Below are 15735 nucleotides of genomic sequence, written 5' to 3'. Positions count from 1 at the left end.
CACTGTAATGGAGGAGGCGGAGTCACGTATCGCGTCATCATGCCTCCTACGTAATCACGTGAACTAAAAACAAGGAAGACATTTACAGCACGAGTCACACGCGGGAACGAAGGTAAATGACGTTAATTGTTGAGTGTCTTTTAATACTGTGTAAGCATACATATTAACACATGTGCAATTAAAACGCTGTGCATTTACGGGGTGATTTCTCAGGCTTAAAAGCTCACCTTTTATCAAACGCGGGAAGAAAGGTAACTGACGTTGTTCACTGTCTTTTAATACTGTGTAACCATACATATTAACACATGTCCAATTAAACGTGTGCATTTACGGGGTGATTTCTCAGGCTTAAAAGCTCACCTTTTACTAAAAAGGTAAATGCAAAACTATTTTCAATCAGTTTATTGAAACGCTCCCATTAAGGATTGCAATAACATATTCGCAAGATAAAAGAACGAAGTAGGGGGAAATGGAGGAACAGCCGCAAACAGCGAAGAGCAAAAAATTTATTAAACAATTGAGAACGGAGCGTGTTAAGCATACAAGCATGTTCATAAGGGAAACAAAAGCACGGTGTAAAACGTAAGTATAAATTAAGTTTATAGAAACGCTCCCCGCTGCGGATTGCAATAACATATTAGCGAGATAAAAGTTTAATGAGAAGACACGAGGTATAAACGAACCACACGCCGTGGCGCAACGCTAGGGGCAACAGTTTCAACCATTCTATGATCTGCTTCTCGCAACTGAAAGACGGCACATGACGGATGTTAGCCGACTTGCTGACCGCAACGTTAGGGCTTCAACTATGGCGCTGACGCCACATCTCAGTGCCAACACTTTGCAGACTGTACTTAAAAGACACGCCCTCCCTCACTGGACAGTTAAAAACACAATCAAACTAACGATGACATCAAGTATTACCCAATCAAAAGTACGAAAGGAGGCATCTTCATAAAATGCATGTGGGATGATTTGCATGAGACGCTGCTTTTAAAAAAAAAATGATAAAAAAAATACGGGATAAATCCGTCCAGTATTGATTCAAAACGGGACGCGCAATTTCATTCTCAAACGCGGCACGATTCCGTATTTTAAAAGGACGGGTGGCAACCCTACACTGCCAGGTAACCACCCATACAATCAGATTGTGATTCAGACTAGGAATGCAATGAAATGTAATTACCCCGATCTACATACAAGGCTAAAGTCTTGCAACATTCAAAGATGATGGTTTGGGATAAGTACACCATACAACATATAAGAGCTTATGAAGCCTTGAAAACCGAAAAAAAGCAAGATCTCAGAGATCGTAAAAAAAAAAAATAGGAGGTAATGTCGTTTTTACTCGCTGTAGATTTTAGTCAAACATTACCAGTTATTTCACGAGGGAGACCAGCAGATGAACTCAACGCGTGTTTAAAATCCATGCTTCTCCCACGCTCGGTTATATGTCGCGTGTTCTCGGGTAGGTGCACCAAAAAATGTATACATTTAAGCATGTAATGGGCAAACAAAAAATGAGGTATACCCGAAGGCACTGCAGTAGTACTTAATGTAACTTTACTTCTTAAATGTTAATGTTTTACTGTTTAATAATTTATACGCTTCTTATATGTTGTTCAAATTCTTTTATCAAAATACCACTGACAGCGCAATGCACGATAACATGGAGTGAATACACCATACGCATCCGCCCACGGCTGCCCTGCTCTGCGCAGATAGGAGTTGATTCTACAATAAAAATAAAATAAAGATAAAAAGAGTAAAAACAATCATCACCCATAAAGCGTTGTGTGTGTGTATATATGTGTATATATATATATATGTTGATATGTGGATGTGTATATGTATATATATATATATATATATATATATATATATATATGTAGATATGTATATATATGTGTATATGTATATGTATATATATGTTTATATGTGTGTGTGTGTGTATTTTATATATATAAAACACAGCAACACTCATAACAATGACAACACAATTACATTGACAATCATGTTACCTTATTTTTAAAATTTTTCCTTTTTTTTTCATAACCTCTTTAACACACTACTTCTCCGCTGCGAAGCGCGGGTATTTTGCTAGTATAATTATAACTGTCATGTTACTTATGTTTAAGTGCTAATGACTAACAACAGAGATGCAGTCTGTACAGTTAATCAGCAGCTCTAGTCAGGATATGCTAAACTGAAGTAGTGAGTCTTCAGCCGGGATTTAAAAGCTGAGACCGAAGGGGCATCTCTTATAGTAGCAGGCAGACCATTCCACAGTTTAGGGGCCCTGTAACTAAAAGCTCGACCTCCCACTGTTATTTTATTAATCCTTGGAATCATAAGCAGACCGGCATCTTGAGATATTAATGTGCGCTCTGGTTTGTAAGTCATGATAAGTTCAGACAAGTAAGCCGGACCTCGACCATTTAATGCTTTATATGTTAAAGAAGGATTTTGAAATCTGCCCTAAACTTAACCGGGAGCCAGTGTAAGGATTTAAGAACTGGAGTTATGTGTTCGTATTTTCTTGTTCTTGTAATAATTCTCGCAGCCGCATTTTGGATTAACTGGAGGCTGTATAAAGAACAGTTTGAACATCCAGTGAACACCGCATTGCAGTAGTCAATCCTACTAGAGATAAATGCATGAATTAGTTTCTCAGAATCCTGTTTATTTAAAAAGGCGCCTTAATTTCCTAACATTTTTAAGATGGAAGAAACATGTTTTGGACAACTTTGTAATATGCGCTTTAAATGACATGCTAGAGTCAAAGATAACTCCTAGATTGCGGGCTGATTCAGTAAAATTGACTGGGATTCCCACTGAGTTAAATGATGACAAAATATTATTGTGATCAGCATCATTCCCTCCAACAATTAACATCTCTGTTTTATCTGTATTTAAAGACAAGTAGTTCTTATTCATCCACTCCTTTAATTCACTAACACAACTAATTAAAGACCACATTGGAGAAACTTCATTTGATTTAAATGAAAGGTATAACTGGGTGTCATCTGCATACGAGTGAAAATTAACATTATGTTTCCTAATGATAGATCCCAGTGGAAGCATGTACAGTGAAAACAGTAAAGGTCCCAGTACTGAGCCCTGCGGGACACCATATTGAACTTCTGTGTATAATGATGGAGTACTGTCAGCACATTTCTGTACATATTGGAATCGATTTGATAAGTAAGAACTAAACCAAGCGAGCACGGTGCCTGTAAGCCCAACATCATTTTCTAGCCTGTGCAGTAAAATAGAATGGTCGATGGTGTCAAATGCTGCACTTAAGTCCAACAACATAATTACAGATGAGTTTCCTTCATCAGAGGATATCAGAATGTCATTTACAACCCGTGTTAGTGCCGTTTCTGTACTATGACCAGTGCGAAAACCAGACTGGAATTTCTCAAATAAATTGTAATGCATAAGGTGTGTCTGAAGCTGACTGGCGACTACTTTTTCTAGTATTTTAGAGAGAAACGGTAAATTTGAAATAGGCCTATAATTATTAGTATGTGTGGGTCAAGGTCTGACTTTTTAAGTAATGGTTTAATGACTGACACTTTTAGTGTATCTGGTACTGTGCCATGCAATAATGAACTATTGATAATGTTTAGGATAGGCGCTGCAAGAACATCCATTGCACTTTTTACTAGTTTTGTTGGCACTGGATCTAGGGAACAAGTAGTGGGCTTCATTTTAGAATTAAACTTAAGACTTCCTGCTCAGTTACAGGATTAAAATTACTAAAGTGCTGAGTGCAATGTGAGACAGGGTCTGCTAAGCTAGTATTTGGTTTGTACTGTGATGCAGAGATCTGGGATCTTATATTTTTAATTTTCTCATTGAAGAAGTTAATAAAGTCTGTACTGCTAATGTCTGTTGGTATTTTGCACTGTTGATCTGAATTTCCATTTGTTAATTTAGCCACTGTTCTAAACAGTACCCGAGGATTTTTATTATTGCTATCTATTAATGTATAGAATAATATTCTGACCGAGCTTTAAAGAGGGCTTTTTTATATTTATTAACACTCTCTGTCCATGCAATTTGAAAGACATGTAGCTTTGTTGTTCTCCATCTGCACTCCAGTTTTCGACACTCTAATTTAAGAGCTCGAGTGTTTTCATTAAACCAGGGAGAGTTTCTATGTGCTTTGATCACTTTTGTTTTAAGGGGAGCCACTGTGTCCAGAGCATCTCTCTAGGTCACATTATAATGTGATGTTAGCTCATCTAAATTGTTTTCCGCGTTTACATTTGATGTTAACTGATCTAAATGGTTTTCCACAATTACACTCGACTTCTATCTATAAATTTTGAAGCAGAATTACAATCTAGATGTCGCACTGTCTTTGTTTTAATCTGGGAGTGTGTTTGGCAAGGGCAGGACCAAATCAAATGTAATTAAGTAGTGATCAGAAAATAACTTCATTTAATGGAGTAATAATTAAATTGTGAATTTCAACTTTGTAAGTTATAATTAAATCTAATGTGTGGTTATGATTATGAGTTGGACCTTTGACATTCTGACAAAATCCTACTGAATTTAACAAATAAGTAAAACATTTGCTAAAAGTGTCAGTTTCCACAATCAATGTGTACATTAAAATCTCCATCAGTACTACGTGATCATAATTATAGCCAAGTCAGATAAAAGGTTGCTAAATTCAGACATGAACAATGAATACAGCCCAGGTGGTCTATAGACTAGCACTATAATTGTGTTGGAATCTGTTTTAATATTTAAAATGAATGCTTCAAAGGATGTAAAGTTGCCTAAATTTTTAGAAGTGATTTGCATTTGTTACAATGAATTATTCCAAGGCCCCCTCCTCGACCTGAATCTCTAGACTTATGAAGGAACGAGTATCCATCTGGTGATGCCTCAGCTAGGGGGACAGTGTCACATTTACTAAGCCAGGTTTCGGTGAGAAGACACAGATCAGATTTTGTACTTAATATAATATCATTTACCAAAACAGCTTTAGTGCCAAGAGAGCGAATGTTCAATAAGCAGCATTTAAAACTGTATGCTTCTTTCTGAATTGGTGATATACTTTTTGTTTTAATTTGTAGTAAATTTCTATTACAGATGCCCCTGGTGGAGGGTCTGGTTTTATCCCTTGGTCTAATTATACACCTTATTTTTTGGTTATCAATTAATTTAAGGTTTGTATCAAGACTAAATTTACTGGATGCCCCAAGACAAGGATTATGGGTAACAGCTTCAGGAAAGTAAACAGGTGGGATAAACAACAGCCTGTGATTTAAGATCACATGACTGCGGCCTGGATGGTGCTCTAATCAGTCAACCAGCAGTTTTGCTGCCATATTTTGGGATAATACATAAGATCTCCTCCAGTTAGGATGAAGACCATCTCTTCTGAAAAATCCAGGCCTTTCCCAAAAATCATCCCAATTGTTCACAAACGCTATGCTTTTGTTTGCACACCAGGTTTCTAGCCAGCAGTGAAGGGAATGCAATCTGCTATAAATCACATCCCCTCTATATAATCTTGGTAAGGGGCCAGATACAACTAAATTCCGACATTTTCTTTTAGCTTTGTTGCAAAGAGAGATGAAGTTCCTCTTTAATACCTCAGATTGCTGTGAATAAATATCATTAGTGCCGACATGCAGCAATAAGGTGGATACTTCATCGTCGGCGACACGGTCCAATGCGGCCTCTATGCCAGAAATCTTGGCCCCTGCGAGGCACTTAACATGAACTGCTGGTTTAACATAGTTTGGAATTCTAACATTCCGCACTATGGAATCGCCAATTATGAGCACTTTCTTATTCTCAGTTTCCACAGGCGCGTCTGCGGAGTGCTGAGAATCTGTTCTGGGTCCGAATTGGTGACCTAGGTGCCGGGGGACTACATTTTGGATTCTTAGACCCCCGTCTTACTGTTACCCACTCGCCCTGTGGCTGAATTGGTGCTGCTGACTTTGGCCATGCACTGACTACAGTGGGGCCAGGAGAGACTGAAGCCGAATCAGATGTAGCCGAATTGGTCTAAACAAACCGAGTCGATCTAATTTTCGGTTTGCCTAATCGCTATCAGATTCCTAACGCGGTCCTCCAATTCGCATGTTTTCCCGACCAACTCTAAATTAACTAAACACTTTTGGCAGGTGAAGCTGTCTACAATGTCGGCCGGAAAACCTGAACTGTACATGCTGCAGGACACACAACATATAAACGTGCCCTCAACGGGCAGAGAGCAGATAGAACTTACGTTTAGTATTGATGTCATCTTCTCCGTTTTCTGTAGTTTACTTAAGTGCTTTCTGCTTCAGAGACCGTCGGCTTCAAGTTTCTCACTGCTGGTTATTTCTTCTGGTCAGCTGCCGGCTTTACTTCCGATGAACTTGCTCGGGTGTTTGCGAAGGGTTACGTGCCTGTGGGAGACGCCGCTGCTCGGTGCTTCTGCTCGGTTCTTCCGCCTGTGTAAGAGAATCTCTTTGATTAAGAAAAACACACACAAGACACAGGCAGGGTATTGTTATTATTATATTATTACAATATCCAAGTCAACTTTCATGCATGAAAGTAAATACAGAGGGTGCACTGCAAGGTGCAAGCTACTCATAAGCCTCAAGAATAGAAAGGCTAGATTGGACTTTGCTAAAGAACATCTAAAAAAGCCAGCACAGTTCTGGAAAAACATTCTTTGGACAGATGAAACCAAGATCAACCTCTACCAGAATGATGGCAAGAAAAAAGTATGGAGAAGGCGTGGAACAGCTCATTATCCAAAGCATACCACATCATCTGTAAAACACGGCGGAGGCAGTGTGATGGCTTGGGCGTGCGTGGCTGCCAGTGTCACTGGGACACTAGTGTTTATTGATGATGTGACACAGGACAGAAGCAGCCAAATGAATTCTGAGGTGTTCAGAGACATACTGCCTGCTCAAATCCAGCTAAATGCAGTCAAATTGATTGGGCGGCGTTTCATGATACAGATGGACAATGACCCAAAACATACAGCCAAAGCAACCCAGGAGTTTATTAAAGTAAAGAAGTGGAAAATTCTTGAATGGCCAAGTCAGTCACCTGATCTCAACCCAATTGAGCATGCATTTCACTTGTTGAAGACTGAACTTCAGACAGAAAGGCCCACAAACAAACAGCAATTGAAAGCCGCTGCAGTAAAGGCCTGGCAGAGCATTGAAAAGTAGGAAACCCAGCATCTGCTGATGTCCATGCGTTCAAGACTTCAGGCTGTCATTGCCAGCAAACGGTTTTCAACCAAGTATTAGAAATGAACATTTTATTTCCAGTTATTTAATTTGTCCAATTACTTTTGAGCCCCTGAAATGAAGGGATTATGTTAAAAAAATGCTTTAGTTGCCTCACATTTTTATGCAATTGTTTTTTTCATCCCACTGAATTAAAGCTGAAAGTCTGCACTTCAACTGCATCTGAGTTGTTTCATTTAAAATTGATTGTGGTAATGTACAGAACCAAAATTAAAAAAAAGTTGTCTCTGTCCTAATATTTATGGACCTAACTGTATTTTAGCCACCTTAGAACTTTTGTTAAGTTTTAATTTTTCATCGTTAATTTTTTTATTTCAGTTTACTAAAAAGTACTTATTAATAGTTTATCATTTTAGTTTTTGTCTACAATAATAACCTTATTTTTAATTGTATGTTATTAGTTTGCTAGATTATATTTATCTATTTTTAGTAATTGTATATATTTCAAAGCTCTTTTGCTAGGATTATTTTTTATTTTTTTGAAATACACGTAATGTCATTACAAAGCGGGAAATCAGCAGGCCCTGATGGTTACCCTGTAGAATTTTATAAGAAATTCTCCACTCAGCTAGCTCCCCTCTTATTGGCAACATTTATAGAAGCTAGAGACAACCAAATACTACCTCAAACATTTCGACAAGCATTAATCACCGTCTTTCCTAAACAAAATAAGGACTTGTTACAATATGCATCATACAGACCAATTTCACTCCTGAATAATGATGTTAAGATACTCTCAAAAATTCTAGCTAGAAGGATGGAGAAAGTGCTGCCCTCTGTAATATCACAGGGTCAAACTGAATTTATTAAAGGCCGACATCTATCTTCCAATCTCCGACGCTTGTTTAATGTTATATATTCACCAGCAAAATCAAACACCCCAGAGATATTACTATCATTAGACGCAGAAAAAGCATTTGATATGATTGAATGGAACTACCTTTTCACTGCATTGGAGAAATTTGGGTTTGGCCCGAATATTTGTGCATGGATCAAACTACTGTATACCAATCCAGAAGCTTCAGTTTGTATTAATAACATTTACTCAGACTACTTTAAGCTAGAACGTGGCACCAGACAAGGATGTCCCTTGTCACCACTGCTGTTTGCAATCGCCATTGAACCACTGGCGGTTCACTGCCGAAATTCTTATCAGATAAAGGGGATTGTCAGAGAAGGACTGGAACAGAAAATTTCTCTATATGCAGTTGATATGGTTTTATATATTTCAGACCCAGAAAACACTGTCCCTGCAGTTCTAACAGCACTAACAGAATTTCAAAAGATTTCTGGTCTTAAAATTAATTTGAATAAAAGTATACTCTTTCCAGTGAATTCACAAGCATATCATATCAGATTGGACACCCTACCTTTTACCATAGCAGATCAGTTTAAATACCTAGGGGTAATTATCACAAGTAAACCTAAAGCTCTTTATCAACAAAAGTTTGCCGTCTGTATGGAAAAAATTAAGCAAGACCTCGATAGATGGTCAACCCTTCATCTCACTCTAGCTGGAAGAATTAACACTGTTAAGATGAATATCCTTCCTAAACTTCTTTTTTTATTTCAAAACATTCCAATATATATCAATAAATTGTTTTTTAAACAGTTAGATTCAACAATAACCTCATTCATTTGGAACTCAAAACACCCACGTATCCGAAGAGCAACCCTACAAAGACCTCAGGCAGAAGGTGGCATGGCTCTACCTATTTTTCAGTTTTATTACTGGGCAGCAAACATACAAGCCATAAAAACCTGGACACAAATAAATGAACATACACAGGCTTGGTCCGCAATAGAAATAAATTCCTGTAGTACTTCTTTATACTCCCTGCTCTGCTCTCCAATAAATGCAAGTTATCGCAAATATACTAATAACCCAATTGTGCTTCACTCACTTAGAATATGGAACCAAATTAGAAAGCATTTTAAGATGGAAAATCTTTTATCGGTGGCACCTCTGCAAGAAAACCACCTCTTTCAACCCTCGCAAACATATCCAGTTTTTAATACCTGGAAAAGTTTTGGGATTAAAATGCTCAGAGATCTTTATATAGGCAACATATTTGCATCTTTTGAACAATTATGTTCAAAATTCAACCTCCCAGCTACACATTTCTTTCACTATCTTCAAATTAGAAATTTTGTTAAACAGAAATTGCCCGATTTTCCCCACCTTGCACCCTCCACAATGCTGGAAAAAATACTGCTCAATGCCGAGGAATTAAACACCATTTCCGCATTATATAAAATCCTACTAGAGTCCCTACCTTTCAAAGATCCAAGAGGACATTGGGAAGAAGATCTCTTAATCAATATATCAGAAAACGAGTGGAAGGTAGCAAAGCAGAGAATTCACTCGAGCTCCATATGCGCAAAGCGCAGAATTATTCAACTAAAAGTTATATATCGAGCTCATCTCTCTCGCTTAAAACTGTCCAAAATGTTTCCAGGGCAAGATCCAACCTGCGAACGCTGCAACCAAGCTCCTGCCTCACTGGGTCACATGTTCTGGGGTCTGCACCAAATTAACATCATTTTGGACAAAAATTTTTAAGTGCCTTTCAGACAGCCTTGGGGTCACAATCCCTCCTAACCCATTAACAGCTGTGTTTGGTGTTCTTCCAGATGGATTTGAAGTGGAAAAGGACAAGCAAATGGTGATTGCATTCACTACACTTTTGGCACGCAGACTCATTCTGTTAAATTGGAAGAATCCTAACTCTCCTCTGATAAGTCAGTGGGAAACTGATGTTTTATATTATTTGAAATTGGAAAAAATCAAATTCTCAGTCAGAGGATCTGTACAAAATTTTTTCAAAACCTGGCAGGATGTGATCAATATTATTTTAGAATAAGAGAAATAACCATTACCACATTTAACTCCCTTCTCTATCTCTTATTTACATATATATTTATTTCTCCCTTTCCTTTGCTTAATGTTGTCTTATTAAAAAGCCGTAAGCAATTCTCCTTTAGCTAAACTCTCCTTCTCAGGGGTGGGGTTTGATTTGTTTTTAATTTGTTTGGTTATAAATTGATCTGTTTGTATGGAATGATTACAATAAAAATTAATAAAATATAATAAAAAAAAAAAGAAATACACGTAATGTTGAACAATATTTTATTTTACTTTAGGTGAGGGAGATTACAATAAAGCAACTACAAGAAGAACGTCAACAGTTGAAAAATTCTTTAGCAGAGGCCCAGGAACAGCTGGATTCTGAGATTTTAAAATCAGTTGGCACATCACTTGATGAAAAACAAAAGCCTGAAAATGAAAGTAATCTCACCTTTTTCAAAGATAAGTCTTCACTCCCCAGAATAAATGCTTCATCACAAACCGATGAGGCTGTAACTTTCGGTGACAATTCTGTGCTTGAACATGCTATACTGAAAGATTCTGAAGTCCAAATTGATTTCAAGGACCAAAATGACTCTTCAGAGGAGATTGCTGAAATGATACGAAGTTACACTGAAAAAATTGGTCAAATGCAAGAGCTCCATGCTGCTGAAATCATGGATATGGAGACTAGGCACATTTGTGAAAGTGAAAGTTTGAAGAGGGATTCTCACATTCTTAGGGAGGAGTGCAAGGCTTTAAATAATATGGTAGCAAAAATGAACTCCACAGAGGTATGTTTTCCTAAATGATTTGCTTAAAGCTGTAGTAAATGAATAAAAAAAAATGTTTGAAAGAGAAATTCTGAAACTAACCTAGTTGGTAATTTTTGATTTAGGCTGTCTTTGCGTCTGGTTTTCATAGTTCATCTGAATGTAAGGATGAATATGCCAGCGGTAAGTTAAAAACTATTTACTGGCTGTGGTTCACTGTTTTATTAGGTATTTATGCATTAAGTGTATCGTAAAATTATGTATGCACAGGTTTACTTGTCAGTCTGTATATTGGCATTAATAAAGTCCAAGTTTGCTCTGTTTGGTAAAGTGAGTAGAAACATTAACCAAAAGTCAAAAATGCACTTGATCTCACTTTGTAGGCTGAGTTGTATCTTATTTTTTTACCTTTTTAATCAGCTGTTGAAGTCTTTCTCATTAGTCCAATTCATAGTGCCTCACCTTTTTTCTAAAAACAGACCCATTGTTTTCAATTTTTCCAAATGTTTTCTAATTTTTTCTTTTGAGTGATGTTATGGTGATGTTGAGTCAGTTACATTTTTAATTAGATGACTATTTGTACTTCTGAGTAGTTATCCACTACATTCAGGTTTTGTTTTTTTGGTAAATAATATATTTTATTTCTTTTCAATTACATCAATATTGCCCAGTATGCTTTATGTACAGGTTCCCTGCTCTTGCTAAGAAAATTATGCTTATTATTAATTCAAATGGCATAGTAGCACAGTGTTGTTAACTGCGACCTTTCCACTCTAGAGTCATGAGTCTGAATTTGTACTAGTCATTATCTAAGGGAGAGTCTGCACATTTGCCTTTTCTTTCTACCACATCACTATGATGAGCAAGATAGGTTAATTAGTTTGTCTGAATTGGCCCCATTTGAGCATGGCTGTTTGTATTTGTACCCTGCAGTGGACTGATACCTGATATAGAGCCTGATTTAAAGAGCAAATCTAAGTTTCAAATTTTGTAGATAATGTTGTTTTTCTTTTTCCTGTCAGTAGAATAGTACTTACTTCATTATCAATATCCACTTATACTGTATTTAAATCCTAGACAGTGGCTCAGACCTGAGCCAGCGATTATATTTGACCTCAGAACCTCAAAGACAGGAGTACAGAACCATACCAGAAGAGGAATGGAGGGAGAATGAAGTATTTTCATCTGACGTGTTGCCAGAGAGAATTAAGGTAGGTTTTGTAAAGATTATCAACATCCATATCTAGGAAAGCAAGAATTTTGTTAAAGTAAAATTATGCCATTCTTGATTTAACAATTTTCAATCATCATATTTCTTCCCATGTCTGCATGGGTTTTGTTCCCCTTGTGTGCACCTGTTTTAACTCCCAAAATATAAACATGTCTGTAAGGTTGATTGGTTATTCTAATTTGAGTGTGTTTTGAGGCGTGTAAACATGGTTTGTGATGGTTTGCTGTACTGTCTCGGGCTGGTTTGCCTCTTGACCTGTACTCCGTTCTCTTAAAATAATCTGTCTTTTCATGTCTTTGATTTAGATTACATGGATTTAGTAAACAGATAGATGAACTCTGTTGTCTTTACTTTTCTTTGGATATTTTTGAATATTTCAGAGGTTTTTGTATTGTTGGCATGTTTGGAATTAAAAAAGAAAAAAAATCAAACATACATGGTGATCAACACTTATGATAGACAAACAGACCTTCACAAAATAACAGTAATTTACTTTTGTTCTTGATTATGCATTAAATACTCCTAGATAATCAGCCATCTCAGCCTTAACAAATCTGCAGTGAGTATGTTTTTCCTTAGCAAAGGCAAGAATTGTGAAGACGTTTTTTTTTATTTTTTAACTTTTTTTAAGTGGCAAAATGAAAACTGCTACAATATGTTACTGATCTGAAAAAGCACCAAGATATATTCTGTATTTTCTACTTGGTATACCTGTAGTTTGGGCAGAAACAAAAGATTAAAGTGAATAAGAATTTAGTGAAATTCCAAACACGTTAAGGGATTATTTATAAACACTTCAATAGCATATAATATTTTGAAAGATAAACATCAGAGCAGAATGCAAAGTAAAATCCTTGAGCCACTGAGCAACTTACTCAAAAACATCTCTGTTAGACTTTCTTCATTCCCCAGTCTTTGTTATACAGTGCCATCCATAATGTTTGGGACAAAGACACATTTCTCCTTGATTTACCCTAGTTCTCCAAAGTTTAAAATTACAAATCAAACAATTCGGACATGATTAAAGTGCAAATTGCATACTTTAAGGGTATTTGCATACACTTCGATCACACCATCTAGAAATGATAATTTTTTTTATATATATGCCCCCCATTTCAGGGCACGGGTGTTTGTGATTACTCAGGTGTGTTTCATTGCCTCATTAGTACAGTCATACGATAACTAGGCTTACTGTACTTCTACCCTTTGGGGTCTACAGCTGCCATTGTTCAACATGAGGACAAGAGCTGTGCTGAGGAAAGTCAAAGAAGCCATTATAAGGCTGATAAACAGGAATGCAACCATTTTAGATATCAAGAGAACCTTAGGATTACCGAAATCAACCTTCTGGAATATCAAGAAAGAACACTGGTAGGTCAAGGAAGGCCTCCACTACTGATGACAGAATAATCCTCACTGTGGTAAAGAAAAATCCCCAAACGCCTGTCCAACAGATCAGAAACATTCTTCAGGAGACAGATGTGTATTCTGACAAATTTCCTCAAAAAACTTCATGAGCAATATTATAGAGGTCACACTGCAAGATGCAAACTACTAGTTAGCCACTAAACGGTATGGCCAGATTACTGTTTGTATTCATTGTTTGTGAAAATGTACCTAAATGTGCCTGCTGAATTCTGGACAGAGAAGACAAAGATGAGCCTGTATCAGAGTGATGGCAAGATCAATGTATGGAGATGAAAACTGCCCAAGATCCAAAGTATACCACCTCATCTTTTGAGCACAATGATGGAGGTGTTATGGCTTGCGCATGTATGGCTGCTACAGGTTCTGGAATGCTTATCTTCTTTAATGATATAACTGCTGTCAGCAGTTACCCAATAAATTCTGAGGTGTATATGTGCTTATCTGCTCAGATACCAGTAAATGCCTCCAAAATCACAGGACAGTGCTTCTTGGTAATGATCTCAAACATACTAATGCAACACAGGAGTTTTTCAGAGCTAAATAATGGAAAATTCTTGAATGGCCAAGCAAGTCACCCCGTTGAATTCCAATTGAGCATGACTTCTAAATGCTGAAGAGAAAACTTAATGGGACAAGCACAGGAACAAGCATGAGCTGAAGATGGCTGCATTAGGGGATTGGCAGAGCATCACCAGAGGAGATGGTACCAGGTCTTGTCTATGGGGGAAATATGCAGAAAAGTGTAATTTCTACATTGTGTGACTGAAGTGTATGTAAATACCCTTAAAGTAAAAGTCTGTAATGTGCACTTTAATCATATCTGAATTGTATGATTTGTAATTTTTAACTGTGGAGCAGAGGGATAAACATTATGAAGGGCACTGTATACTGTAAACATACCATTTGTTGATTGATCATAGAGAAAAGCCAAGCAAAATGACACCTTTTATTGGCTAACTAAAAAGATTACAATATGCAAGCTTTCGAGGCAACTCAGGCCCCTTCTTCAGGCAAGATGTAATACAGAAACTCGAGTTCCCTGTGTTTATATACACACTCTAGGACAAGAAACAACATTGGTAAATCTTTAAATGAGAAATCTTAAATGTAAAAAATTAATGGATTCATTCAGGCTATGGTTAATTTAACAAGAGAGGGAAGAACAATGTATGGTCAAGATCTTTGGATAAGATAACTGTCTAACAAAGTCTTTTGAAGTTTGTAATGAGTTTTTCAAAACAATGTGGATCTGTAGACAGGTTGTCTGTCATTCTGAGAGATGTAAACAGTCCTCATATCTGGCCATAAAACTCTTGTCTTTATTCAAGCCATGTTGTAATGTATTAAATTTTAGCATGAGTTTAACTTCCCATTCTTTTCTCTCTTGCTCTGTTTTGAAGTTGCCCATAAGCACTGTGACTTTAAAGTCCCTCTCACAGTGTCCATGGCTGTTGAAGTGGGCCGCTACAGGAACATCTGTGTTGCCACGTTTAATGTGGAACCTGTGTAAATTTATTCTCTGGCAGAGTGTTTGTCCAGTTTCTCCCACATAGAGTGCAGTGTCAGGACATTTCATGCAGAGAATTAGGTAGACTACATTAGATGATCTGCAGGAAAATGATCCCTTTATGTGATGTTCAAGTCGGCAGTGTGGTATAACTTTACGGTCTGTATCATACTGTAAATATGGGCACATGTTTTGCATCTTTTCTGTAGGCATGGAAATGTGCCATTTTCTGTTGGTTCTGTTAGGGAGCTTCGGACAATTAGTTGCTGAAGGTTTGGTGGTTGTATGCCAGAAGGGGAGGTTCAGGAAATACATTTTTCAGTGTTTGGTCATTGTTTAGCATTGGCTGAAGTTCTTTTATAATTTTTTGAAGTGTTTCAAGATGTGGGTTGTAGGTGACAACAAGGGGGATACGGTTCTTGTTGTCTTTGTTTTTATATTCCAGAAGGTTGTCTCTGGGTATGGCAGTAGCTCTTTTTATTTGAGTGTCTGTTGTTTTGGGGGTATAACCTTGTCTGATTAAATCTTGTCTGAGCTCCTGCAGTTGTTTATCCCGGTCTTTCGGGTCTGAGCAAATACGATTGTACCATATTGCTTGGCTGAAAATAATGGAGCGCCTTATATGCTTGGGGTGGAAGCTATCACTTCTTAGGTAGGTC

General features: G+C 37.2%; 1 protein-coding gene across 7 annotated transcripts in view; it reads left to right on the top strand.

The window, feature by feature from the left end:
* akap9 (A kinase (PRKA) anchor protein 9) overlaps nucleotides 1–15735 on the top strand; it is a 268377-nt gene that overhangs the window by 211059 nt on the left and 41583 nt on the right. For all 7 annotated transcript variants that reach the window (XM_051936181.1, XM_051936179.1, XM_051936183.1 and 4 more), the window contains 3 exons: nucleotides 10434–10931; nucleotides 11036–11093; nucleotides 11988–12121. In XM_051936181.1, coding sequence (XP_051792141.1) covers nucleotides 10434–10931; nucleotides 11036–11093; nucleotides 11988–12121 — 690 coding nt within the window. The remainder of the gene's footprint in view (nucleotides 1–10433; nucleotides 10932–11035; nucleotides 11094–11987; nucleotides 12122–15735) is intronic.

Source organism: Erpetoichthys calabaricus, chromosome 13 (genome assembly GCF_900747795.2).
Source record: "Erpetoichthys calabaricus chromosome 13, fErpCal1.3, whole genome shotgun sequence".
Taxonomy (NCBI): Eukaryota; Metazoa; Chordata; class Cladistia; order Polypteriformes; family Polypteridae; genus Erpetoichthys; species Erpetoichthys calabaricus.
The sequence above is the reverse complement of the archived record's forward strand: the minus strand, read 5'-3'. Positions and strand labels throughout refer to the sequence as shown.